The sequence below is a fragment of the Corapipo altera genome, unplaced genomic scaffold (assembly GCF_003945725.1).
Source record: "Corapipo altera isolate COAL_440 unplaced genomic scaffold, ASM394572v1 2b, whole genome shotgun sequence".
NCBI classification, from domain to species: Eukaryota; Metazoa; Chordata; class Aves; order Passeriformes; family Pipridae; genus Corapipo; species Corapipo altera.
The window spans coordinates 9,597,906-9,620,448 of record NW_020884874.1 but is presented as its reverse complement, the minus strand read 5'-3'; the positions used below and the strand labels follow the sequence as shown (position 1 = coordinate 9,620,448).

At 40.3% G+C, this 22,543-nt stretch overlaps 1 protein-coding gene across 1 annotated transcript in view; it reads right to left on the bottom strand.

Annotated features, from left to right (window-relative positions):
* Positions 1-13,481, bottom strand: part of SLC16A10 (solute carrier family 16 member 10) — a 60,604-nt gene extending 47,123 nt beyond the window's left edge. Inside the window, exon 1 of the mRNA XM_027633001.1 lies at positions 12,779-13,481. Coding sequence (XP_027488802.1) covers positions 12,779-13,145 — 367 coding nt within the window. The 5' untranslated portion in view covers positions 13,146-13,481. The remainder of the gene's footprint in view (positions 1-12,778) is intronic.
* Between the last annotated feature and the right edge of the window lie 9,062 nt (positions 13,482-22,543).

Below are 22,543 nucleotides of genomic sequence, written 5' to 3'. Positions count from 1 at the left end.
CAGCCCACCCTAAAGTTAAAGCCTGTATCTGGCCAGCTGAGTAACTCTCCACAAACCACTGAATGAACTGAATAGATCTCCATCTGCTATAATCTGCCAGTTGAATTCTATGCCTTGCCAGGTCTCTCCAGGTGTAATATCACCCCTGCATATTTTACATCACTGTCTGAAAATGTCACCCAACATTCCAGTGCAGCAAAACAGACAAGCAGAGCAAGGCAAAAAAAAAAACAAACCATCAACGAACGCAAAATGCACATTACTGGTGCAGTGTGATGCAAAGCATCACAGAATGATCAGCATCAGTGCCATTTAGGAAGGCTGCCTTTCACCTCAGCACATATCATGCCATTCAGAACATAACAAAACCCTCTGATAATCACATTTGCTTCAGCACTCCCATAGTGACCCAGATAAAAAACAGGAAAAAAAGGTTGGGAGGGGAATGACTATATATAGTTTGCCCATATAATATTTTAACACATGCCAGATATAACTACTGAGGGCAAAAATGTAACTATAATACTTCAAACTGATACTCCTTACATTGAGTCAAGCATATAAACAGATCAGCTCTAAAAGCCCATGGTACTGTTTTCTATCATAAACCAGTGATATCCTTGTCTTACACTAAACTGAAATTCATGACTTACTGAACTTCAAAGGACATGTGCCCAACCTAAGCTAGACCAACTGCACAGGAAGAGGCTTTTCAATCGTGAAGTTACTTCATAAAAAATGGACACAGTAACTAAAGACAAAAAGTAACTGCTAAAGCCAATAATGTCAACAGAAAAGCACTGCTGTAATCAGAAGCAGTACAGTCAATTTAAAAGGCAAGTTCGTACACAAAAAAGCAAATAAATCTGTGTGGATGCAGCATTCTCACTAAGCTTAACAAGATGTCCCACTTTTAAAATAAGCAGATTGATTTTACCTTTGATCTCTTTCACCAGGCCTAACAATAGGTGGAGGTTCCTTCTTCCTTCCTCTGCATTTACAACTAGTCCTAAACTCCCCTTATTTCAACTACCTTTATGTAAATACTGCTAAACCATTCTTTAACCATCTCTTAGATTCCCACTAAACATTCATGTACTCTCCCAATCACAAGCCCTTAATCACACAATTCAACTGATGTTTTACACAAAGCTACACAACATTTCACTAAAACATTGGCCACTACAGGCACTTATTCAAGAAAAAAGGATTTTATTCATTATACAATTTCACACTTAGTGGCAAGATTACCTTAAAATTAATTCATTACACTTCCAAGCTATGAGTTTTGCACAAAGATATGTGGTAATTCTGGCAGTAATGGCCTGAGAAAAAAACCCAATTAGTTTATGACCCTCATGAGTCTTCTGTCAGGAAATTTAAAGTTAAGAAAAAGCAGAGCTTACAAACTCAAGGGCAAATCATATCCTGGGGTGCATCAAGCACAGCACTGCCAAGCAGTCAAGGGAGGTGATTGTCCTGCTTTGCTCTGCACTGGTGCAGCCTCACCTCAAGTTCTGTATGCAGCTTTGGGTGTCACAATATAAGAAGGGTCTAAAGCTATTAGAGCACATCCAGAGGAGGGGTACGAAGGTGGTGGAGAGTTTTGAGTGGAAGCCACATGAGGAGACACCGAGGTCACTTGGCTTGTTCAGCTGGAGAAGAGAAGACCGAGGGGAGACCTAATGGCAGTCTACAACTTCCTCACGAGGGGAAGAAGAGGGGCGGGCACTGATCTCTTCTCTGTGGTGACCAGTGACAGGACTTGAGGGAATGGCATGAAGCTGCCTCAGGGGAGATTTAAGCTGGATATTGGGAAAATGTTCTTCACCCAGAGGGTGGTTGAGCATTGCAACATGCTCCCCAGGGAAGTGGTCACAGCGCCAAGCCTGACAGAGTTCAAGAAGTGTTTGGACAATGCTCTCAGGCACATGGTGTGATTCTTGGGGCTGTTCTGTGCAGGCCCAGGAACTGGACTTCGATAATCCTTGTAGGTCCTTTCAAACTCAGGATATCCTATGATTCAGTAATGGAGGGCTCTACATTGCAGAGCAAATCCACTGCCTTTTGTAAAAATAGTCTACAGACTCTACAGGGTCTGTAGCTTGTTAGGAAACAAGTAAGGTATAGACAAGATAGTGGTTGCTAAGGGGTAACCTCTCCCCCACTCTAGCTGAAAGGTTTATGGATTTCATGACACATAGGTCAAATATATATAAAATTAACATGTTACTTATCTATTAAGCAGGATGCAGAGTAAAATGAAAAGATTAATCTTAAGCTTTAGAATGGGAAATAGTTATATAGTTAAGAATCAATCATGGTAACATGTATTTTATCAGTCATCAATGGTGCATAGCACAGGAAACAGTATTAAAACTGTGTGGTCAAAGTAGCATTTAATGTCTTAAAAAAAAGAAAAAAAAAAAACAAAAAACAAACAAACAAAAAACACACACACACACAAAAGCATGATTTACTTAATTTCTGATAAGACCCAACAAATCCACTGACCAGCTACAATCACACCAGCCAGAGAGTCACAAGCCTAGTCACCTTATTCACATTACTGTTAGTACTCATTTCTAAACTGTTAATACTAATTTCTAAATACAACCACTCCTAACTATCTGTTAGATCCACTGAGCCCCCTGTACTTCATATTTTAGTTTATCACAAAAAAGAAAAGCAGTAACCAGGTTCTAAGGCAATGTGACCAAGCTGTGCTGTTATAGTCACAGAAATTATTCTCTTCCAAAAAAACAAAAAAGTGTGTTGAAGAGGAATTTCACAACAGTTCACATAGCACTCTATAGAGCTCTGCAAAAGCTCAAGGAAAGCAGAGATCTAACATTTTTTTGTAAAGCAATGTCTTCATAAAAATAATGGAAATCCTTTCATTCTAAGAATACTGTTTGTAATACCCACATCTTCTGCACAGTAAACACTGAGCAGCAATCAGCATCTCAGCTGGTAGAGATCATATCCCAAAGAACTAGCACTCAAAGCTTCCACAGAATCCAAACTGCTTATAAACAAGAAATTGTGAGACGTGCTAAGACTGATCACCTTCAGAAGAGAATATAAAACTTGCAGCAAATTTTCATATTGAAATGAAGTTTCTATCCTTTCCATTCTAATCCTTCTCACATTAAGAATCCATATCCTTTTTGTTTGAAACTCCAGAACAACCACATAGGTCCAGATGCAGGCAATTTTAACAAAATGATAGAATTTTTCACCTGGCTTTTATATTACTGTTTATAGCACCTCACTTATCTATGATCAGGAAAATACATATTTAGAATACTGGTAGGTGGGACAGCACATAAACCAGAAAAGAAATCTCAAGTGCTCAGGGACCTTGACAATGTCCCAGAGAACAAGCAGCAGAGTAGTTTGTAGGATATCCACCTTTCCGTACCTGTATTTTCCCAATTATCCTTAATAAATACAGTTAAATTATTTTAAAGATATTTTAAAATTTTGACCAATTGCTGAAATAATACATGTTCATCTAAAAAAAATTATTAATACAGTATACAGAGTTGGGTCATTCTGACTAAACTTCTCACTATGCAAAGACTAATATTGTCCATACTGATTTTGTGCAATTCTATTCCAGTCATCCCAGTAATCCACCCAATTCTATCCCGGTCCCCCAACACACATCTTCAAGGGTCAGTGATTTCACTGCATGAAACTAAATGTTCATTAAACTGCTGCACCATTAACAAAATACTTTGATACACAGAGAGGTGTAAAAAGCTGTTAATGCTTCATGCTTCAATCTGTAAAAAACAGGGTTACTCTGATAGGATTATAAAATACATCCCAGGCTTGCACAATTTATTTAAGCTTCCAGAAGACTCCCTAGTGTTGATTTAATTTTCTAGATCACTGCCAGAACCCAGCTGTGTCAGAAACTATAAGCTGAGAGTCCTAACTTCTTTCAAGTCTGGAATGCAAGGTTGGGGTTTGATGCGCATAAGCTACATAAATATTTCAGAGGTAGGAAATTACCTTAAGTTACAAAAGAACAAAGGTCAATTTCAAATTCCTTTTTGCGTGCCAAAACCACAAAGGCTTTGTTTAAAGTACATACCTTCAGTTTTGTCACACACATGACAACTTAAATCAATGAACTCAAGGGGCCACAGGCAGCATTTTCATAAATAAATTGAATGAGAACCCAAAAGTCATCATATAAATAGCACACTCAAGATTTGAAAAAGTATTATCTAGCAACACTACATCAACTTTCTAATAAGGCTGTTACTCTGAATCATGACACATACCACTGATATGTCCAAAATATGCACCACAGTTCAGGTTCTCAATTTCAATCTCACATGCTTGAGATTAAGAGCATCTTTAGGTAAAACACTATTACCACACCTTCTTCCCTCTCATAAAAACAAGCAGCATTACATAGAAGCTGACATCAAACCACTTTGAAACTACTACATGTGCTAAACATGGAGCAAACTGACAAGTAGGCTTTCAGTCTCACCTGTATAACCCATTGAGATTATTCCAAACCAGCACATCTCCAGCATGTTTAATTATAACATAGGATCAGGTTACTGTCCAAGTAAGCCCTGGCTGTGTAGGCCAAGCACACTTAGTGCTTCCAGCTCTTCTGACAAGAGATAGAGGCCTGCTTGGACAAACCAAATTGGTTTCTGTTCTATACCAGTGTCTTTGTTGTTCAACTGTTCATTCTTTATGTGCCTTAGCTGCCATCCAGATTCCAGTCTAGAGCAGACTGAGTAGTTACTTAAGAGGAGCATGGCTAGTACATCCCTGGGTATAGAAAATTGACAAGACAAAGTCACAAAAGTCAGTCCAAGGACAACAGGGAATTCTAGAGAGACAGTACAAAAGCCTACAAAGATACAGCCCATCTCAACACTCACTCAAGATCACTTTTTAAATGAATACTAACCTTCTCTTTTCTTCTTGCATTGAGCTCTTAAGCATTCACTGCAATATAGTAAGTGCTAAAACTAGATTTGTCTAATTAGAACAATCTCTTTTTGCTGCCTTATTTAAGTGATGTGTTGGGGTTTTTGTTGGTTTTTGTTTGGTTGGTTTGGTTTGGTTTTTTTTGCAAAAGAGCAGCTTTCCTACCTTATACACAAGAACACTGTTCCTGGTCTCATATAATGAACTTGCAACTATGAAAGCTATGTTTTGTTCCAAAAGAAAGGACTGTTCATTCCTTCTAGACTGCAAAAGCTTAAAGATCACAATATATTTAGAACATTATGCCATAGTGTATTATCCTTGTTCAGAGTTAGAGCATTGACAAAATACAGCTAAAATTATGTGATATCAAGATACTTCTTTACAATGAAGTAGACTTTTTTTATTTACCCAATGCATTTTCTATTTGCAACATTTTTATTGAAGTATCTTGAAAAAATGGCTAAAACCCAGAGCAGGAGCCAGAAGACAACCCTTACTGACGATTTTACAAAGAATTTCCCAGAGGACAATAGCTAGAAACTAAGAGAATTAAATTAACAGCTAATATGTTTTAAATTACTTATTAGTCTTCCTATCTGTGTTCTTAAAAATGCAAAAGAAAAAAAACTATTGAGGTACTTTGGACATATACATAAAATACAGCTCTACTGTACAAAGCACACTGCAGAAGATAAACAGCCAAAGAACTCACTACTTCTGCTTATTCAGGAAAAAGGTAACAAAAAAGTTGCTTTGCAACTTCAAGTCTGAGACCGCGTTCCATGGGATTACAGACATGCTGCTGATAGCAAGAGCCTGGGCTCAACATCCCAGTAATCCCTTCCTGTGTGTGGGAACTAACACTGATGATTTTTAAATTGGTCCCATCCTTACTAAAGGACTGCAACTCTAACTTAGCTATTAAAACCAGTCATTCCTGTCCAGTTCCCATGAAAATTAACAGCAAGATATAAACCAGAGCTGCTGTTATTGTAATAAATTAGATCTCTGGAACTAAAACAGATAGTGTAAGATCACAAGAGAATGTTTTCTCATAGAATTATCCTTCCTGTACATGTTTGCTGAAGATTGAACTGCAGTAGTCTAAGTCTGCATTGTTTGTTTGTTCACAAAATGAAAGAATAAAAAAAAATAAGAAATATATAAGAATATATAAGAAACAACCTATATAATTCCTTTACATAATGAAGGAATTGACTATTCTAATGTCAAGCAGCTATCTTATAAGCGCTGCATTAGCTTGGATGCAAGTAATCAGTGCATCTCCTTCCATGGAGTTCACAGAGCAGAAGCCATTTCAAATTGGGTAATTACTTGCTGAGCATTATAGATCAATGTTTATTGAAAATGTTTATGTGACTGATCAAATACTAATTCCCAAATGTATTAATAAATTAATCCACAAATTTAGAAACGAGGAACTGAAACACAGATTAGGATAGTCTCCAAGCAACAACAATGCTACAGCTAAATCTGAACTGCCACTGAGTTCCTCAGCTAAGATTATCTGTATGTGGCTCTTCAAACAGTGGGTAATATGTATATAAAATTCAGAAAACATTAAATACTAAGTTTCATATGACTGCTGAGCCCTCACATCATGAAGGGGCTGACCTAGAGCACAGCTCCAACAGCAGAGCCAAGGCAGCTGGCCAACAACAGGGCATAGCAAAGGGGACCAGCTGCTCTTCTCAGAGCAGCCAACACTCGCTCACCAGTGGTGCTGCCACAGGGCACACTCCCCAGCACACACTGCAGCAAATGTCCCCATGACACCATAGGTCCCAACTCAGACTGTGCTCCTCAGGAAGGATGCATGGAGCAGGTCTGTGGCTCCTCTGAGGCAGGCAGGCACTCAGATGCCTAAGGAGGTGTATGCTTGTGTTACCAGGTGAAGGAAATGTAGGAGGGGGTCAGAACACTGCACAGTACTGGAGGTGGCAAGAGATTGACTTTACCTTCTCTGAGATTCTCAAGCTTCAAGAGTCTGAACCCCCAACCACACCAAAGGTGGAGCAGGTAGTCTTCTTATTACTGTGAATCCAGCAAAGGACTGCAAAAATGAGAAGGGAACTGAAGCATCTGACACACGGTGAGAGGCTGAGAGGGGTGGAGTTGGTTAGGTTCAAGAAAACGCTGGGGGGAGGGACAGCAATTTTAGCAGCATGTATAAATACTTGATGAGAGGAAATTAAAAAAGACCAAGTCAAACTCTTCTCAAGAAGCAAGAGCCAAAGGGCACAAATTGCAGTACAGAAAATTCCATTTAAAGGTAAGAAAAATCTTCTTTACTGTGAGGGTGGTCAAACACTTGCACAGATAACCCTCAGAGCCTGCAGAGTCTCCATCCTTGTAGATGGTCAAAACCTCCCTGGGCAAGGTCCTTAGCAGCCTGCTCTAGTAGACATTGTTCCAGGCAGAAAGGCCACAGTCTTAACCATTTTGTTCTTATTTCTAATTACTGAATTAACTCAAACTTGCTAAAGACAAATTGTGCTGTAATAGTTTATGAACAGCCTACTGTTTCTTCACACACACACACACAAAACCATTACATTTAAACTTCAAGATGGCTTTTAACAGCACTCATCTAAGGAGGCTAAAGAAATCATGATAAGAGAGATAGAACATTATCAAGAAACTTAAAGTGTCTGGACACAAAGCAGACTGCACTGAAAAATAAAATCATCTTTATGGATAGGCAAACACTAAGCCTTGGTACATCTAGCTAAGTCCAAGAAGAAGGTCTATTAATAAACACACACATTTTACTAACTTCCCCTTCAGACAGCAGTTATTTAGGCCAACTCAAAATGAGGAAGGGAGTTGAGAAACCTCAAAGAATAGCAGCCAAAATGGATGAATAAGATGACACTGAACAGATTACAGGGATCAATTAAACAAAACAAGGTTGAAGAGCAAGGAGCAATGCACACTGGAAAACTTCAAAGTCAACTAAGCTTCACTGGCTGCAGGTACTAATAATAAGTAGCAAGAAAAACATTAGGTTATGTAAATAATGCAAACTAGACAGCACAATGTTATCACAGTACATCATTCATGCCAGAAAACAGCAAAGCCTCATTTTGTAAAATGACACTACCTTTCTTCTCTACATTACAGAAGCCTATAGGAGCAGAGTTGATGACAAAGTAACATTCAAAGTATGAAAAGTATTTCATAAGGAACAAAACTGTTACGAATAAAGTACGGTAAAAACTTAGCATTTCAGTGGATTTGTATGAAGTTGATTTTAGAGGATACGGTTTTGTCTGACAGGCAGCACACCAAAGCTAATAACTTGAGGCATGTGAATTTAATGCAGAGCAGTGGCAATAGCCAGCTGTCTTTAGAGAGAAATGAAAGTACCGCCTCTTAAGAAACCCACAAAAATAAACTGGTAACTAGCTTTCAGACACATTAGGAAGAGTATTCTCCCTAACTGAGCAACTTGTTGCAAGTTAACCTGCACCTGGAACAAAATGATCTAACCAACGTGAATTCCAAGACGAGAGAAAAAAAAAAAAAAAGAAAAACAAAACAAACCCAACCTAACTAGCAGACTCAAGGCTTATCGGTCTGCAGACAACTTATCAAGAGTTCAAGAGCAGCGCTCCAGACATACGAGATAATAATCCAGCAGAATTACAGAACCAGCATTGTAAATTATAGAACAAGGAGCAATTAAACTAGTTTTATCTAACTTTTTTTTAAACTGAAATCTAGCCTTTTTATCTGTTGCCACTAGTATCATAGTATTTACTTCCCTTTTGAAAACAGGTGTGTGTACATACACACACAAAACCCTGTACAGTAGAGGCATCTATGAAGACAGCACAACAGAGGACTAGACGGGACTCACACACAGATCCCTAACTTAGATAACAATGGGACTGGCTCAGTGCTCCTCATCCTCATGTGGCAACTCCAACAGGGAAAGGAACCAAGCATTTTTCCTGCCAGAGCCTGGAATGGCCCCAGAACCTGATCCGTTCCCTTCAAGGATGATTAGGCCACAATTGCACTTTAGCACTAGAGGCCCACTAGGTCTGCTCTATTTCCAAGGGCCAAGAGCGTCCTGTATTTTATTGACATGGGTTTTTTCCACCCAACTTGTTCCTCAAACACAATTAACTATAAACAATGAACAGAGTAGTTTCCTGAGACTTCAGGCACACCTTTCTAGAAGTTTTATACTTACACTGGGGGCTTTTCCTCTTCTGCAGCTGTACATCAATTAGCTTTTGAACAAAAAAGTAGCTACCCAAGGAAACAATAGATTTGCTTATATAGTGCACTACATGAGCAAGGAAGTGAGCTTTTTACTAATAGAATACCAAAATATTATATACTAGTTATGTTCAAATTTTTACATAAAAAATAATTATAACAAGGTGCTCCTTGAAGACATTCGTGAACCCTCTATTATCTGCAGCACAGGTTTTTCTGTTGCTGCTCCTAAATCCTGCAACAATGTTAATTACAGTTATTTACCTTACATATCCAGTGCTGATGCTGCATTTTGGAAATGGCCCTGCTGCCTTGCCTGCACTTTTGGTTCCTTCCACTTCTCATCTACAAGGCAGAGTCACTTCTTGACTACATCCTACTCCATTCTGCCTCCTCCCTTTTTGCCTTTCATACTGATAAATGTCCATCCATCTACTAAAACTAATAAAAATAGCACAGACTATGATACTTAATGTGGTCCCATTTTGCCTTACATGAAGAAATAGGCATACATTTTTAAGATATTACAAAATGCTATTAAGAGATAACAAAACCAGCACGTACTATAACCTACTTAATTCCTATTTTTGAGAAAAACAACAAGCAAGAGACAACTACTGACTAGTCCCAAAAGAGCAGGCACACAGAAACCTCTGGCAACACATGTGCTTATGGCAGAGGCTAAGTAATCCTGGAACTCAAAAAAAAAAAATTGAATTCTGTGGTACTCTGGATCAAAAGTGAGATTAAACAGACACCTGGGATCCCTGGAGAAATTACCTGGAATATTCACACCTCTCAAAAATCAGCATTTTAGATTCTAAAAAAAAAATTTCAGAAGAATTAGACTACTAAAAAAACCAAAACCACACAGCAATTCACTACAAATTCCAGTTTTCCAGCTCACTAAATCTAACTCAAATGCAGTTTCCACTCCCAGATTTGTGTAGCAATTAGTCCTAGCACAAAAAAATAAGCAAACAAACAAACAAAAAACTCAACTAGATTAAGTACTATAATCAATATAATGGGAACAATCAGGTTAGAGTTTTCTCCAACACTAAAATCATAGTGACTTTTTCCATTAGCCATTCTTTTTCTTTCTACACCAGTGCCAGCTAATCCATCAGTGTTCAATAAGAGCTACATTACACCAAGTGCAATTGGCCATCCTGATCATAGCTCCCCCTTTCGGCAAGCTAAATGTTGTATCAGGATTTTAGTTCAGTTCACATTTGGTCCTATCTTCACAAGACAAGAAAAAAATAGCAGACAAACAGTTACTAGGCAATGAGGCTCAACATTAAGAAACAAAAAGCTCTCTCTGACAGCTGCTGCTTAGCTCTTACAGTGTCCTCGACTCATCAAGGTACTTTTAGGCATTGAAAGGAAGGACACCTTTTTATCTGCTGTTCACAGGAGACACTTTTTTTTTTAATTTGCAGTCCTCCTTCACATGCACACAAGTTGTCTAGCCAAGGCAGCTATCTCATGGTATTTCTCCCAACTTAAACCAACCTGAGTTTAAAAAAAAAAAAGGGGGCAAAAATAGTGTCTTCTGCATCACTCAAACCAGAGCACATCTGATAGAGCAAAACAAACTGCAGCTGCAGCTGGTTGGTTTTGTTTTTCAGATCACTTAAAAAGCAATGCAGGAGGTGCTGGCTCCATCCAGGACTCTTTCTGCTCTTCTAAGCAGGATGCAAAAGATCTAGGCTTGAAAGTCAGTTCCCATTTCCCCCCACACACACACTCTTTTCTTCAGTTGGGCAAATTTTCAAAAACATGGGTGGAGCACACCCACAATCTCACCTCACTCAAACACCAGTGGTGCAACTACTCTTCTGGAAGGTAAAACATAATAATTTCAATCTGTCTCTTGTGGATCATTTTGACTACTGCACTAGTACCTAAAGACTCTTTTTAAGTACATGACAACAGTTTTGAGAGGTTGTTACTACAGAACCAGAAAAAGCAATTACACCTCTGCATCATGAACAGAGAGAGTATCAGCCACCCATTTGCTTCTGCATTTCTGACTGGCCAGGGACTCCCAGGTCAGTATGCAAGTGTTCACAGCACCTTCTCTGAACCTCTTTCTTCTCCTGTGCAGGCTAAGGAGCCCAGACACCTACTTCTGGATATGAATTTCCCAGCTGCAAAGCAAACACTGCCATACCTGACGTGTAGATGTAGCGTCTCATCTTTATAGCTCAAGGACACCAAGGGATACACCTTCTATACCACCGTAAACAGTTCAAATGCTGGAGAACACATCACTTAATGCTCCGCCACAGCTTTTCAGCTTTCCTACTTCAGTAGAAACACCTGCCTTGGTTTTCTACTTCAGCCAAAAATATTGTTATTAAGCTGGGGGAGGAAAATTAGCCTCTTTGTTTCCTACAACTCAACTTTAGGCCCACTTATCCCAGTATTAAGGAAGACAAAGATTTCAAAACTCTTTTAAAGATCTGTATCACCTACTAAGTACTAAGTTTCCTAGAAGGCTTCCACCCCTGCAAGGCTACATACCTGGAACATTTTTTTTTTTTTAAGAAAGGAACAAAAACATAAAAAACAACGTTCGCTCCTTTAATATTTCATTTTTAATAGTTTAAATGAAGCTACCTTTTAAATAAGCCAACTTTATTTACTATAACTATTATAGTTATTAATTTGTTATTATTGCGAGATCCAAAACTGCATTTCCTCAGCTTGCAAAGTCAAAGCACAAGACACATTCCAAAGAAAACTTACGTAAAATAAAATAGAATTTATGCTCAGCTTTGAACTAATTGATACTTATGTGTCCAGAGTGATTTAGATCAGTAATGGCAGAGTGGATATTTGATTGTGATAGTACTGTTAAGGTCCTTAAAGTCGAGTAAACACCATTAATTTTACTCATGAGTTTTGTGATATTGGTTACAGCAGTAAATCTGCACACTGACATGCTCTTTTTAGCAACTGTTAAGACCATTTTTGAAATGTTTTAAGTGCCACTATACCCCACTATTAATTAATCATTTAGACTAACCATTAGGCTCACGAGGGCAGGGGATAAAAGATTTCTGGGACCGGGAGCGTGCACTCCTCCCAATAATGCACGATGACAGACACAAAGATACAGCTGCGGAAGAAGCCAGAGTACACCTGCTTCTCTCCCTGCAGCTTCTCCCCTGATATCCCCGGATCTTGCTGCCCCCGGCACTGCCTCAGGGCCACGGCTGCGAGCGCGCACCTTCGCCGGGAGGCGAGAGCAGCTTCTGTTGCCTCCGATGAAAGGAATGTTTCCGAGAGCCTCAGCCCAGCCCCACGTGCTTGCGGCGGGGCACGGGCAGGCTCCGCCCGGCCCTCACGCCCCTACCGAGGGGTCTCGCTGCCCGCGGCCGGCCCCGAGAGCCCCGCGGGGCTCGGACACCGACCGCCGGGCGGCGGCACCGCCAGCAGCAAGAGCCCCGGCCGGGACACCTCCTGCGCCCGGGCTGGGGGCGGGGAAGGCCCGAGGCGGAACGGGCTGTGAGCGACGCCGACCCCTCTCCCGGCCGCCTCTCACCTGTTTTGAAGGCCAGCTGCTTGTCCTCGCTGCCGCCGAAGAGCTGGAGCATGGAGACGAAGAGGACCCCGCACGAGTTCTGGATGCCGAAGACGGCGCCGTTGCACCACATGGCGGCCAGCATCACCACCCAGCCCCAGCCGCCCTCGGGGGGCTCCGGCGCAGCCGCGCTCCCGGGGCAGCCCGCGCCCCCGGGGGCCTCCGCCGCCGCCCGGGGCTGGGCCCCACTCTCGCCGCTCCCGGGGCACCACTCGCTGCCGTTCTCCCGCCGCGGCTCCTCGGCCGCCGATGGGCCGGGCAGGGGGGACGCGGCGGCGGGGTCCCCGTCCGCACCCTGAGGCTCCAGCTGCTCGCTCACCGGCGCCATCCTCGGAGCGGGCAAGAGACCCTCAGGCGCGCCGCTCCCGCCTTCCTCCTTCTCCTCACGACCTTTCGTCCCCCGCCTGCCTCACCTCCTCGCCGCGGGCATCCTGCGGCGCCCCGTCTGTGTCCGTCCGTCGATGCGCGGGACCTAATGAGGCCACAACACACCCACCCTCTTCCCGCCGTGCCGCCGCCGCTTTATTTTAAAAGGGGGGCTCCCCCGGGGGCGTAAGCGGCACGAGCGCTTCCCTCCGCGCCGATTGGCCGCGGGACGGGAGGCGGGACGGGAGGGGGGCAAGGGGAAGGGAGGCGAAGCCACGCGCCTCGCCAACCCCCCTTCCCCGCCCGCTCTCCAGTTCTGCCTCTCCGGCGGAGGGGGTGGAGCGGGGCGGGACCGCGCCGTGTCAGCGGCGGCGGCGATAAGAGCTCCTGCCGTGGCCGCTGGGAGAGGGGGAATCGAGGAGGAGGGGGGCGAGGCTGGAAGTCAGCGGTTAGCGGCCGCCGCGGGCGCTGGGCGGGAGGAGGGAGACAGGAGGCGGGCGGGTGAGCGAGCGAGCGAGCGAGCGAGCGCCCCGAGCCCGCACACAGGTACCGCGCACTGCCCTCGGCGGGCAGGGCGGTAAACAAGCCCCTGGCCCCACTCCCAGGCCGAGCCCGCTCCCCACGAGGCAGGGCAGCTGCACCCGCTGCAGCCGACCGAGCTGAGAGGGGAAAGTCTGAAACTCCCGCCCCGGCTGTTTGCAAACAACAACCAAGTAAAGGGAAACCGCCCCAAAATGCGCACACGCCGCCACACACACAGACACACGCACGCGATGACAGCTGGCGCTCGGCCCTGCCCGGCGCTCTTGGGCCTCCGGGGAGCTCCATCGTCCACCCTCCTTCCCCAGGGGAAGGCTGCCAGCTCCGGCAGGGGGCTCGGGCCCTCGGGGCATCCGTCGTCCTCCTGGACAGCTGTCCACCTCTCCTTGGGCCACCCTGTGCCAGAGGGGGCCGTGGGGGAACCGCATCTCCTCGTTTGTCATCTCTGTTTAAAAGCAGGGAAAATACTCTCTGTATACAAAGGAAGAGAAAATACTGCTCTTGCACACCTCATGGCATGTTTCCCATTTGCACGAGGCATCAACTCTTGACCTTTCTTCCCCACAGCCAGTGAAGTAAGAGGATAGGGAAATGAGAGGTCTGAAGTGTTAGATGACAAGCTTTTTGACCCATGATCTTGATTCCAAGCTTTCAGCTGCACATCTGTTCCGGCATTTGGCAGCTACTTATGTTTTAAGCAGTTTGGGCTTGATGGGGAAGAGCAGTTTCTTCAAAGAAAATCAGCAGAATAAATCTGGATGCTTCATCCTTCCCTGTGAAACCTGGGGTGCTCAAAGCAGCTTCTTGCTCTTGTACACCATCCCGATTTTTTCCCTCAGAATCTGGGCTGTTACTGCTATATCATCTGCGCCATGCAACTCCTTTGCCTTCCTGTTAAAACCTCTTCCTCCTTTTTTTGACCCTGAATTGCCTTCTCCATCCTATACCTACTAGTGGCCACACGGGTAAAAAAAACTTAGTCCAAAATAAAGCTCAGATCCATAAGACCATGTCTTCTTGTTCTGCACACATTACTCAGTCACTCTCCACGTGAAAAGTAGCAGCTTAAGAAAGAAAACCATGTAACAGGGTAACGAAAGCTTGTGTAATGTACATTGAGCAGGTGTTAGCTTTTAGAATAATATCAACCTTTGGATTTTTAATTTTGCATGATTAGTGTGTTCACATTTGTTTTAAAATAAGTTACTTTTTAAAAAAGTTTACAAACACATTTATGATTACAATGAAGTGCATTTTATAGGTGCAGTAATCTTGCTGCATACTCCATTTTTCTTGTTGCCTATGTGCGTCTGAATTAAACATAAAAACATTACACGAACACGTACAACAGCAGTAGAATATGGAAAACATAAAAGCCCACAACAAAACACAATCTAGCTGTATGAAATACATAATAATTGTCAAAGCAAAGAGAGAACACTTGGTTGACCATTGAAAACCACATCTGTTTCCCCAAGAAACAAGTTTTGATGGTTACGAAAAACCCCAAGCTTAACTACGCTCAATCTACTTCATAAGCAATTTAGCATGCAAAAGTTAACACTTCACGTTCTCCAGTAAGTCTTTGTACAGAGGCTGTTTTCCAAATCTGTAGAGCTTTCTTACAATAATTTTCCTCACCCCAATATAACATTTTTTGAACAGTTGTGACAGAGAAAACCTTTTTTTGAATCAATCTTCATTACGTTTGCCAGCAATGATTAACTTAATTAAACTTTCAGTTGCGTAAGAGTAGACAAAAGCAAAATCCAAGATTGGATCTTAATACGATTGATACAAAGGAGCACAGTTCTGCCAGTGCAACATTATATATTATATTTCTAACTTTTAGTTAGACTCCTCAGATTACTTCACCTACCTTCCTGAATGGGGGCTGCAAACTGTATGATAGATAGTCAAATCAGCCGGAGGGAAGAACCAGATATTTTTTCAGTTTTGGACAGTATTCAGTTACGCACAAGAGTGATTCCTTCTCTGCATGTTTTTCAGTGTAATATTTAGCTACTACATTTCATTTCCCTTTTTCCAACAAACACTGTAACAACTCCCACACTTTTTAAGATAAAGGATGTGTATTTGAAAAAACCCATTGTGAATGTATTGGGAACAGCTTCCACTTCTGTGCATTTTTGAAAACAAATTCTATTTTCCAGTCATTGAGTGTTTCTTACACCCTGATTAGTATGAACTAATTATTTTCCCTTTCTCCTCACGTTTGGGAATAGAGAGTCATAAAATCTGATTCTTCAGTATATACAGGTTTATAAATTTGATGTCTATATCTGTTCTGAATGTTTCTTCCATATTCTGTACCTTGTTGTCCTCTTATCTATCTAAACTTTAATTTTTTTTTTTTTTTTTTCAAATTAGGGCACATGGGGCCTTCCTTTATGGGCCTCAAGTAGATATCTAGGGAAACTTTGGTACACTCTGCTCCTGTCAAGAGCTAAACCTCTTCCATTTTGAGAGAAGTCTCTTGAGATCTCAGCTATTTTCCTGGTAATTCCCAAGAGCAAGAACAATGAAAGCTTACTCTTCATAGTCAGATGATTTTCAACCATCACTTTCCATGGAAAATGTACCTTACAGACAGAAAATGGGCAGGTTTGACTTCAGTTTGATTGCTAAAGTTTTTGTAACCCAAATCATTCACAGTAAAAACATTGGTGCTTAAATTATTACTGTCAAAGAATTTAAAAAAGATTATTTGCAAAAAATAATACTATGGAAAGATACGTGAAAGGAAAGCTACCTTTGTGGCTCTGCTATTTGAGCCCTGTATGCTCACAAGAAAAACAGTTGAAAAGGAACAAGAAGGGAGATGAACATGAGATAATTGTCATAAAAACCTGTGAAAATAAAGAGGTTAGAGTTATAAAAGATATACCTTGTATAGAGGCAACAGTATCTGGTTTAGCTAAATTGTTGTTATGAGCAATGAAAAAGAATCATGAAACCACTGGCAAAACAGAGAGAAAAGTGGAAAAAATCAAGAGAGGATGGATAAGCTGAGAAATGTGATGTAAGAAAAACCTTGGGTTTGTCTAAGATGTGTTCCTGTTTATAGTAATGTACTTATTTTACACGTTTTATTAATACCTTACAGCTGATAACAGACAGCAACTGTGCATGCAAAAGACATAATTCTTTGCGACAGACATCTGCTATGATGGTACTTAGGTTGTGCCTCTTCTAGGATCAATACATAAAGGCCAGTGCCAAAGGAGGAATTTGCCCTGTCACCTGTGGGCTCTCAAAAGCCCCAGAGACCACAAAATGGCATCTTCTGCAACCCTATCTGGAATTGTAGCCAGCTTCCCACTAAACATTCACTTGCTTTCTCGCAAGCTATTGAAAATAGACCACTACTTCAGTAGCTCTCACATGCAGCATTTTCTTCGACCATAAGGAATATTTCAATTACCAATGACTTTAAAAAAATTACCTTTATTGTTGAAGTACTCTGTTAGTGACACATCAAGACTTTTCCATAAACCATTATATCTGCAGAGTGTTTCAAAATTATGTAGTATTCTGCAAAGGTAAAGTGGACAGGATGCAAAGCCTGAAGAGTACATGTTCAGAGAATTTAAGTCTTCCTTATTCCATTAATCTGATTCTAATTTGTACTGTAATCAATGAAAAGGATATACCTACATCATCCAGGAAAAAAAAGATCTTCAGTAAAATGCCTAACTTTATCACAATTTGCTACAAGCGGTACAATAGATACAAACACGAGAAACTGAGGAACTATACAGAAGACATGAAGCTAACAAAAAATTGTGTGACCACTTAGACTAACGCATGCTCTTTTTGATGAAGCTTTTTTGTTGTATAATTTTCAGCTAGTATAAGTAAGGCACCTATTCAGCAGAAGGATTTGGACTTAAGTCAGAAAGATGAGATAAACAGGATAACCATTAAAACACAAAAACATATGGTATCGCCAACTGTGTGAAGATCAACATTACATTAAATCCCATTCAGTAAGCAGTGTTTATGCATCTCTCAGCCAGACAGGATGTTCTACTGATGTTTCAGACTGGGCTCCAGCTGAGTCGTATGAATTACAAGGGCTGCATCTGATTGCTGAGCAAATGAGTCACATTCTCAAAGATAAAACCCACAGATTTTATTTGTTTACTGTGGGAAGTGTTGGGAGCATCTAGCCTTAATTTGATAATACCTACAGTAGAAGTTTCCTAAACTGCTATTAGATGTCAAGGTATAGGTTCCCTCCTAATTCAATAATAGCTAGTTTCTTATTTGTGCTTTAGCAACAGAAATACCAAGCAGAATGAGAGAGAGAAAGGAAGCAGCCTAAAAAACTAACTAGTGAAGTAAAGGAAAAACAACACATCCAATTCCCACTTCCATATTTATTTAAAACATCAGTTCCAGACTTAACATTTGCCTTTCTTAGGTTCACCTAAAGCATGGATTATGGCTCAGACTGGCTCCATTACAAACTAACTTCAGGTTTAGTTCATTATTCAGTGAAGTGTGGATGGGACTAGACAGATTGTTGTCTGGAACATAGTTAACACAGAGCTATTATTAAAGGTAGGCAAGTGAAAGAAAGTGGCAGGCATTACCTGTAAAAGCCCTCTGCCCCTGTAAATCTCCAGTTGTACAAAGCTAAGTTTTTGATGGTAGACTTTTGGTGTAGTATTCCTCTAGCCTACCTTGTGACTGTACAGGGACGGGGGCACAATTACTTTAAACATTAACATTTATGATAACTGATACTGAAGGAGCCCAGATGACTAGCTTAGATGTACAAATGAGAACTCTAGATACCTAAAATTTGGTGAAATTAATCCCACCCTTGTATATTAAGTTGAAGAACAACTTAAGATAATTTTTATTCTGACCTCAAACATGGAATTTGTTTTGATCATATTGCTAAGTGAGGAAGCGTTAAGAATACATTTTCCTAGCACGATCATTCACCTCTTTCTTGGCAGTGAAATAACTAACACTGTTGGTAACATCATTCATCTTCAAAGTTTTCAACTGAGCAGGAACTGCTTCAAGTCATTGTTTTAGGCTGTCTTCAGGTTTGGTTTGATACCATAATCCAGGTCAAGTATTACATATTACATGCATTATTCATAGGATTTAAGCAACTCAGAGTTCCTTCTTTGTTTTACATAGACTTGATATCTTCCAGACCACCTTTGCAATCTCAAGAACTCAATTTTGTTTCCAACAAAAGTTTGGAGCACCCTAGAAGCAAATGTTTTGTCAAATAAACCCAATCCAATTGTTATCTAGGAGCAGATTTTGGTTGTTTACTCAGTCATCAGTCAACTGACATTTCAGGTTGCAAAAAGTCCAAAAAGCAAAAAGCTGCTACCTCTGCCAGTACTACCTGGAGTAACAAACCACAAGGAATACAAGTGACACTACTCTTGCTCACTTGATTTTTAAGAAATCTAGTTTCTATGGAAGTTAAATATTTAACTTTGTTTATCATAACTTTCTATTTGTCACTTCAAAAGTGTTTCTGCATTAAGGGCTATAGCAAGGGTTAGCAGGTGTTAGCAGCCCCATTTTAAGGTATGATTTACAACAGTGTCAGCATTTTACTTAGTTGGTAAGCAAAACTATGTATCTAAGTGAGTCAATTCAAATATTAAGGCATACGAAAATTGTTAACAAAGTCTTCCATGTAGAAAGTCTACTTGCCTTTGCAAATTGAACATGTTTGTGTTGAGAAATACAATATTAAAAAATATGACATTTTAAGAATAGTATAAGAGTACTAAATATAGCAAAGAATAGTTTGGGGTTGTATATATTTGCACTGAAATACTTAAACTATATAGGACATTAAATATATTATAAATAACTTCATGCAGCTACCCCATAGCTGGCACAAAAAGGCTTAATTTCATTCTACTTTTGTACTCACAAATAGTTGTTTTAATATATGAAAGATTAACAGAAAAGCAATCTTTTTCCAATTTCTTTTTCCTAAATTATTGTCCTCAGTCTACATTTATTTCTTAACTACTACCTCAAATTCTGAATTTGAAGTTGACTATCCCACAAGAAAAAATCTAGTCTGTTGCAGGTCAGCTCAAAAAAAATGTACGTACTATCTCTCGTTCACTTTTCTCCAATTTATAGGTTATTTAACCCACAATTCATCCCATATATGATAATATGTGTAAAACAGATTAAAAAAAAAAAGGCACATGGAAATACCTCATTTAGTTTGCAATGACTGTATTTCATGAAATAAACACCATCAAATATATCCTCTCTTTCAAAAGCAGAACTAAATTAATCCTTGTATTGACAGGGTGTATTATCTTTAAGTTAAATAAATTCTATATCAATGGCCTTCCTCTAAATATGTATTTACTTTGTGGCTAAGTAAAAATATTCCAGTTGTTGAAAAGTAACCACACTCATAGGCCCTGCACTTTCTATTTATACTCTGATAAAATCCATCCCTACCAGATTAATGGGATAACCCTTACTTTACATACAGAAATAGAATAAATTAATACAGAAAGAAGGATTTTATAGTATAGGATATATTCACTCAAATAAATTTCATTAAGGGATCCTAAATTGCCTTCCATATTGCTTAGGCTGAGAGAGACAATGCAGTACCCCAGCTAGCCTCGCCCATAAGGACTACTGTGTTACCGTATAGCTGGTCATTCATCGTGCAGCATTTACTTGAAAGCCAGATGTATATCACTCAGATTCAGTATATCCCAGTGCTGTTTGTATTCCCTCTGAAATAGCATTTTTGGTAAATCAAGGGATGCAAATAGACTAAGATTTCTCTCAGGAAAACCCAACTGCATTCCCCAAGGCAGATAAAATTAATAATCATTTTGCTTTGTCATCATAATGATCCTCCCAATTATTTAAAAGAAAGACCGTGGAAAGATTTTGCATTACAGAAGCTTCTGATCACAGGAATGTGACATAACAGATGCAGTATCAGTTTTCAGGCAGAATTATTCAGTATATAAAATATCTAGCTACCTAAGTGGCCATATGTGTCTTACATTTTAGTTAGAAACACTTGAAAGGAAAAGGTGAGTCTTTCCTCCTTCCCTCGCCAGGGTGAAATCAAGGTCATCTTATATAAGCTCTCTGGGATAGTAATATTTAAAATTAAATTACACTCTACCTAATTATTTTACTAAAAGCCTTCAACTCTTCTAAGCTCTTCAAGTAGCATCTTCTAAACCTTTAAAAAGTTGCCAACTGTTAAAATAATACAGCACACAGAGTACCACCCTTTAAGGGAAAGCTCACGTACTCAAATTGGGCCAAATAAGCAATAAGACGATATAAATCCAAGCCATTTAAACCACATGAATGATTCCCACACACTTAGAAAACTGATTTATAACCATGCACAAGGAGTGGTATCACAGTTTAAGAATTCACTTTGCTGGAATTTACTGAAGGATACTGCTGTGTACTAACAGCATTTTACGATTAGTAAGACCTATAATGAAAACTGTGTACTCAACTGTGTACAGTTCTTCTATTTGAGGTAAATTTGCTATGGAGAATAGCATTATTAATCATTAAGTCATCTCAGGTTTCTGTATTATCCAAACATACCTAGTATTCTCACTAAGAAAGTCACCACTGACATAAGGATGTGATCTTACAAATAACTCAGGACCCTTATTTTTACAGAAATAATGTTTTCTAACCTTTTAGAAGTGTTAGTTTTCTAACACTTTGTTCCCAGATGTTGTAATTTTGTAGTTCCTGTGATCTTAAGGCATTTTACTAATTGTTTTTCTGCAGGGTGTTTGATGTACTGCCACCAGTCAGTACAAAAGCAGAAGCTAGGGGACTATCAATGCTTTCTTATTCATGCCAGTACATATCCACATATAGAAGAGGGCTTATTTTTTCATAAGTTAGTTTAATATATTGCGGACATGTGAAAAAACTTGAAAAAGAAGAAAAGAGATTATTCTCACATAAGACTGTTCACATATGAAATACTGAGGAGTAACTACAGAGCTTCAACGTCAGACTGTCTTTTACTTTATACAATGTAATAACTTGCACCCGCCTAGGGAATAGGAATAGTTAACACTGTGTCAAATTTCGGTGTGGAAACACTTGTTAAAACCCTGCTCACCTGTATATATCCAGCCTCCTACCTGCTTTTCTCCTGGGGAAAAATAAAGTTGTCATTTATTCAGTGTTGGGAGGGTTGATTCACTCCAATTTAAATACAATTAGCAAGATTGTTACACAAGTTGCAGTTGCCAGATCTTTATGGCTGGTAATACCTCAGCCAAAGTACACAGTATTTTCTGTTTTCATTACGACTTTGCAAGGCTATTGGTTGGAAAAAGTAGTTTTTTGGTTGTGCAATGAATCCAAGCATAGCCAGGAATTACGAACACTAACAGAAAACCCCAACGTTGTGTTTGACTTCAGCTTTCACAGTAGCACTGATACTTTAGGGTAGCTTCCAAGGGGATTTGAGTGGCACTTTTTTCCACCTAGATATTCCTGATATGCAGGAGCAACGTGAGAGAGATAGACTTCTGACTGTCTCCAGTCCAGATGTGTGCTTCTTGTAAAGATGAAATGTCACTCTCCTTTTGGAAAGCAATATATGCATGAGATATTAGCTGGAAGCACTAGTTGTCACAGGAGGGTTGATGTATGTTCTCTGGTTAGACATCATCTTATCATGGTTGTATCCAAACACAATCTCTCACATTTCAAAGTTTTGCTGATACAGATAGACCCAGCGTTCTAACTCTGGATTTCTCAAGCAAATCTCCA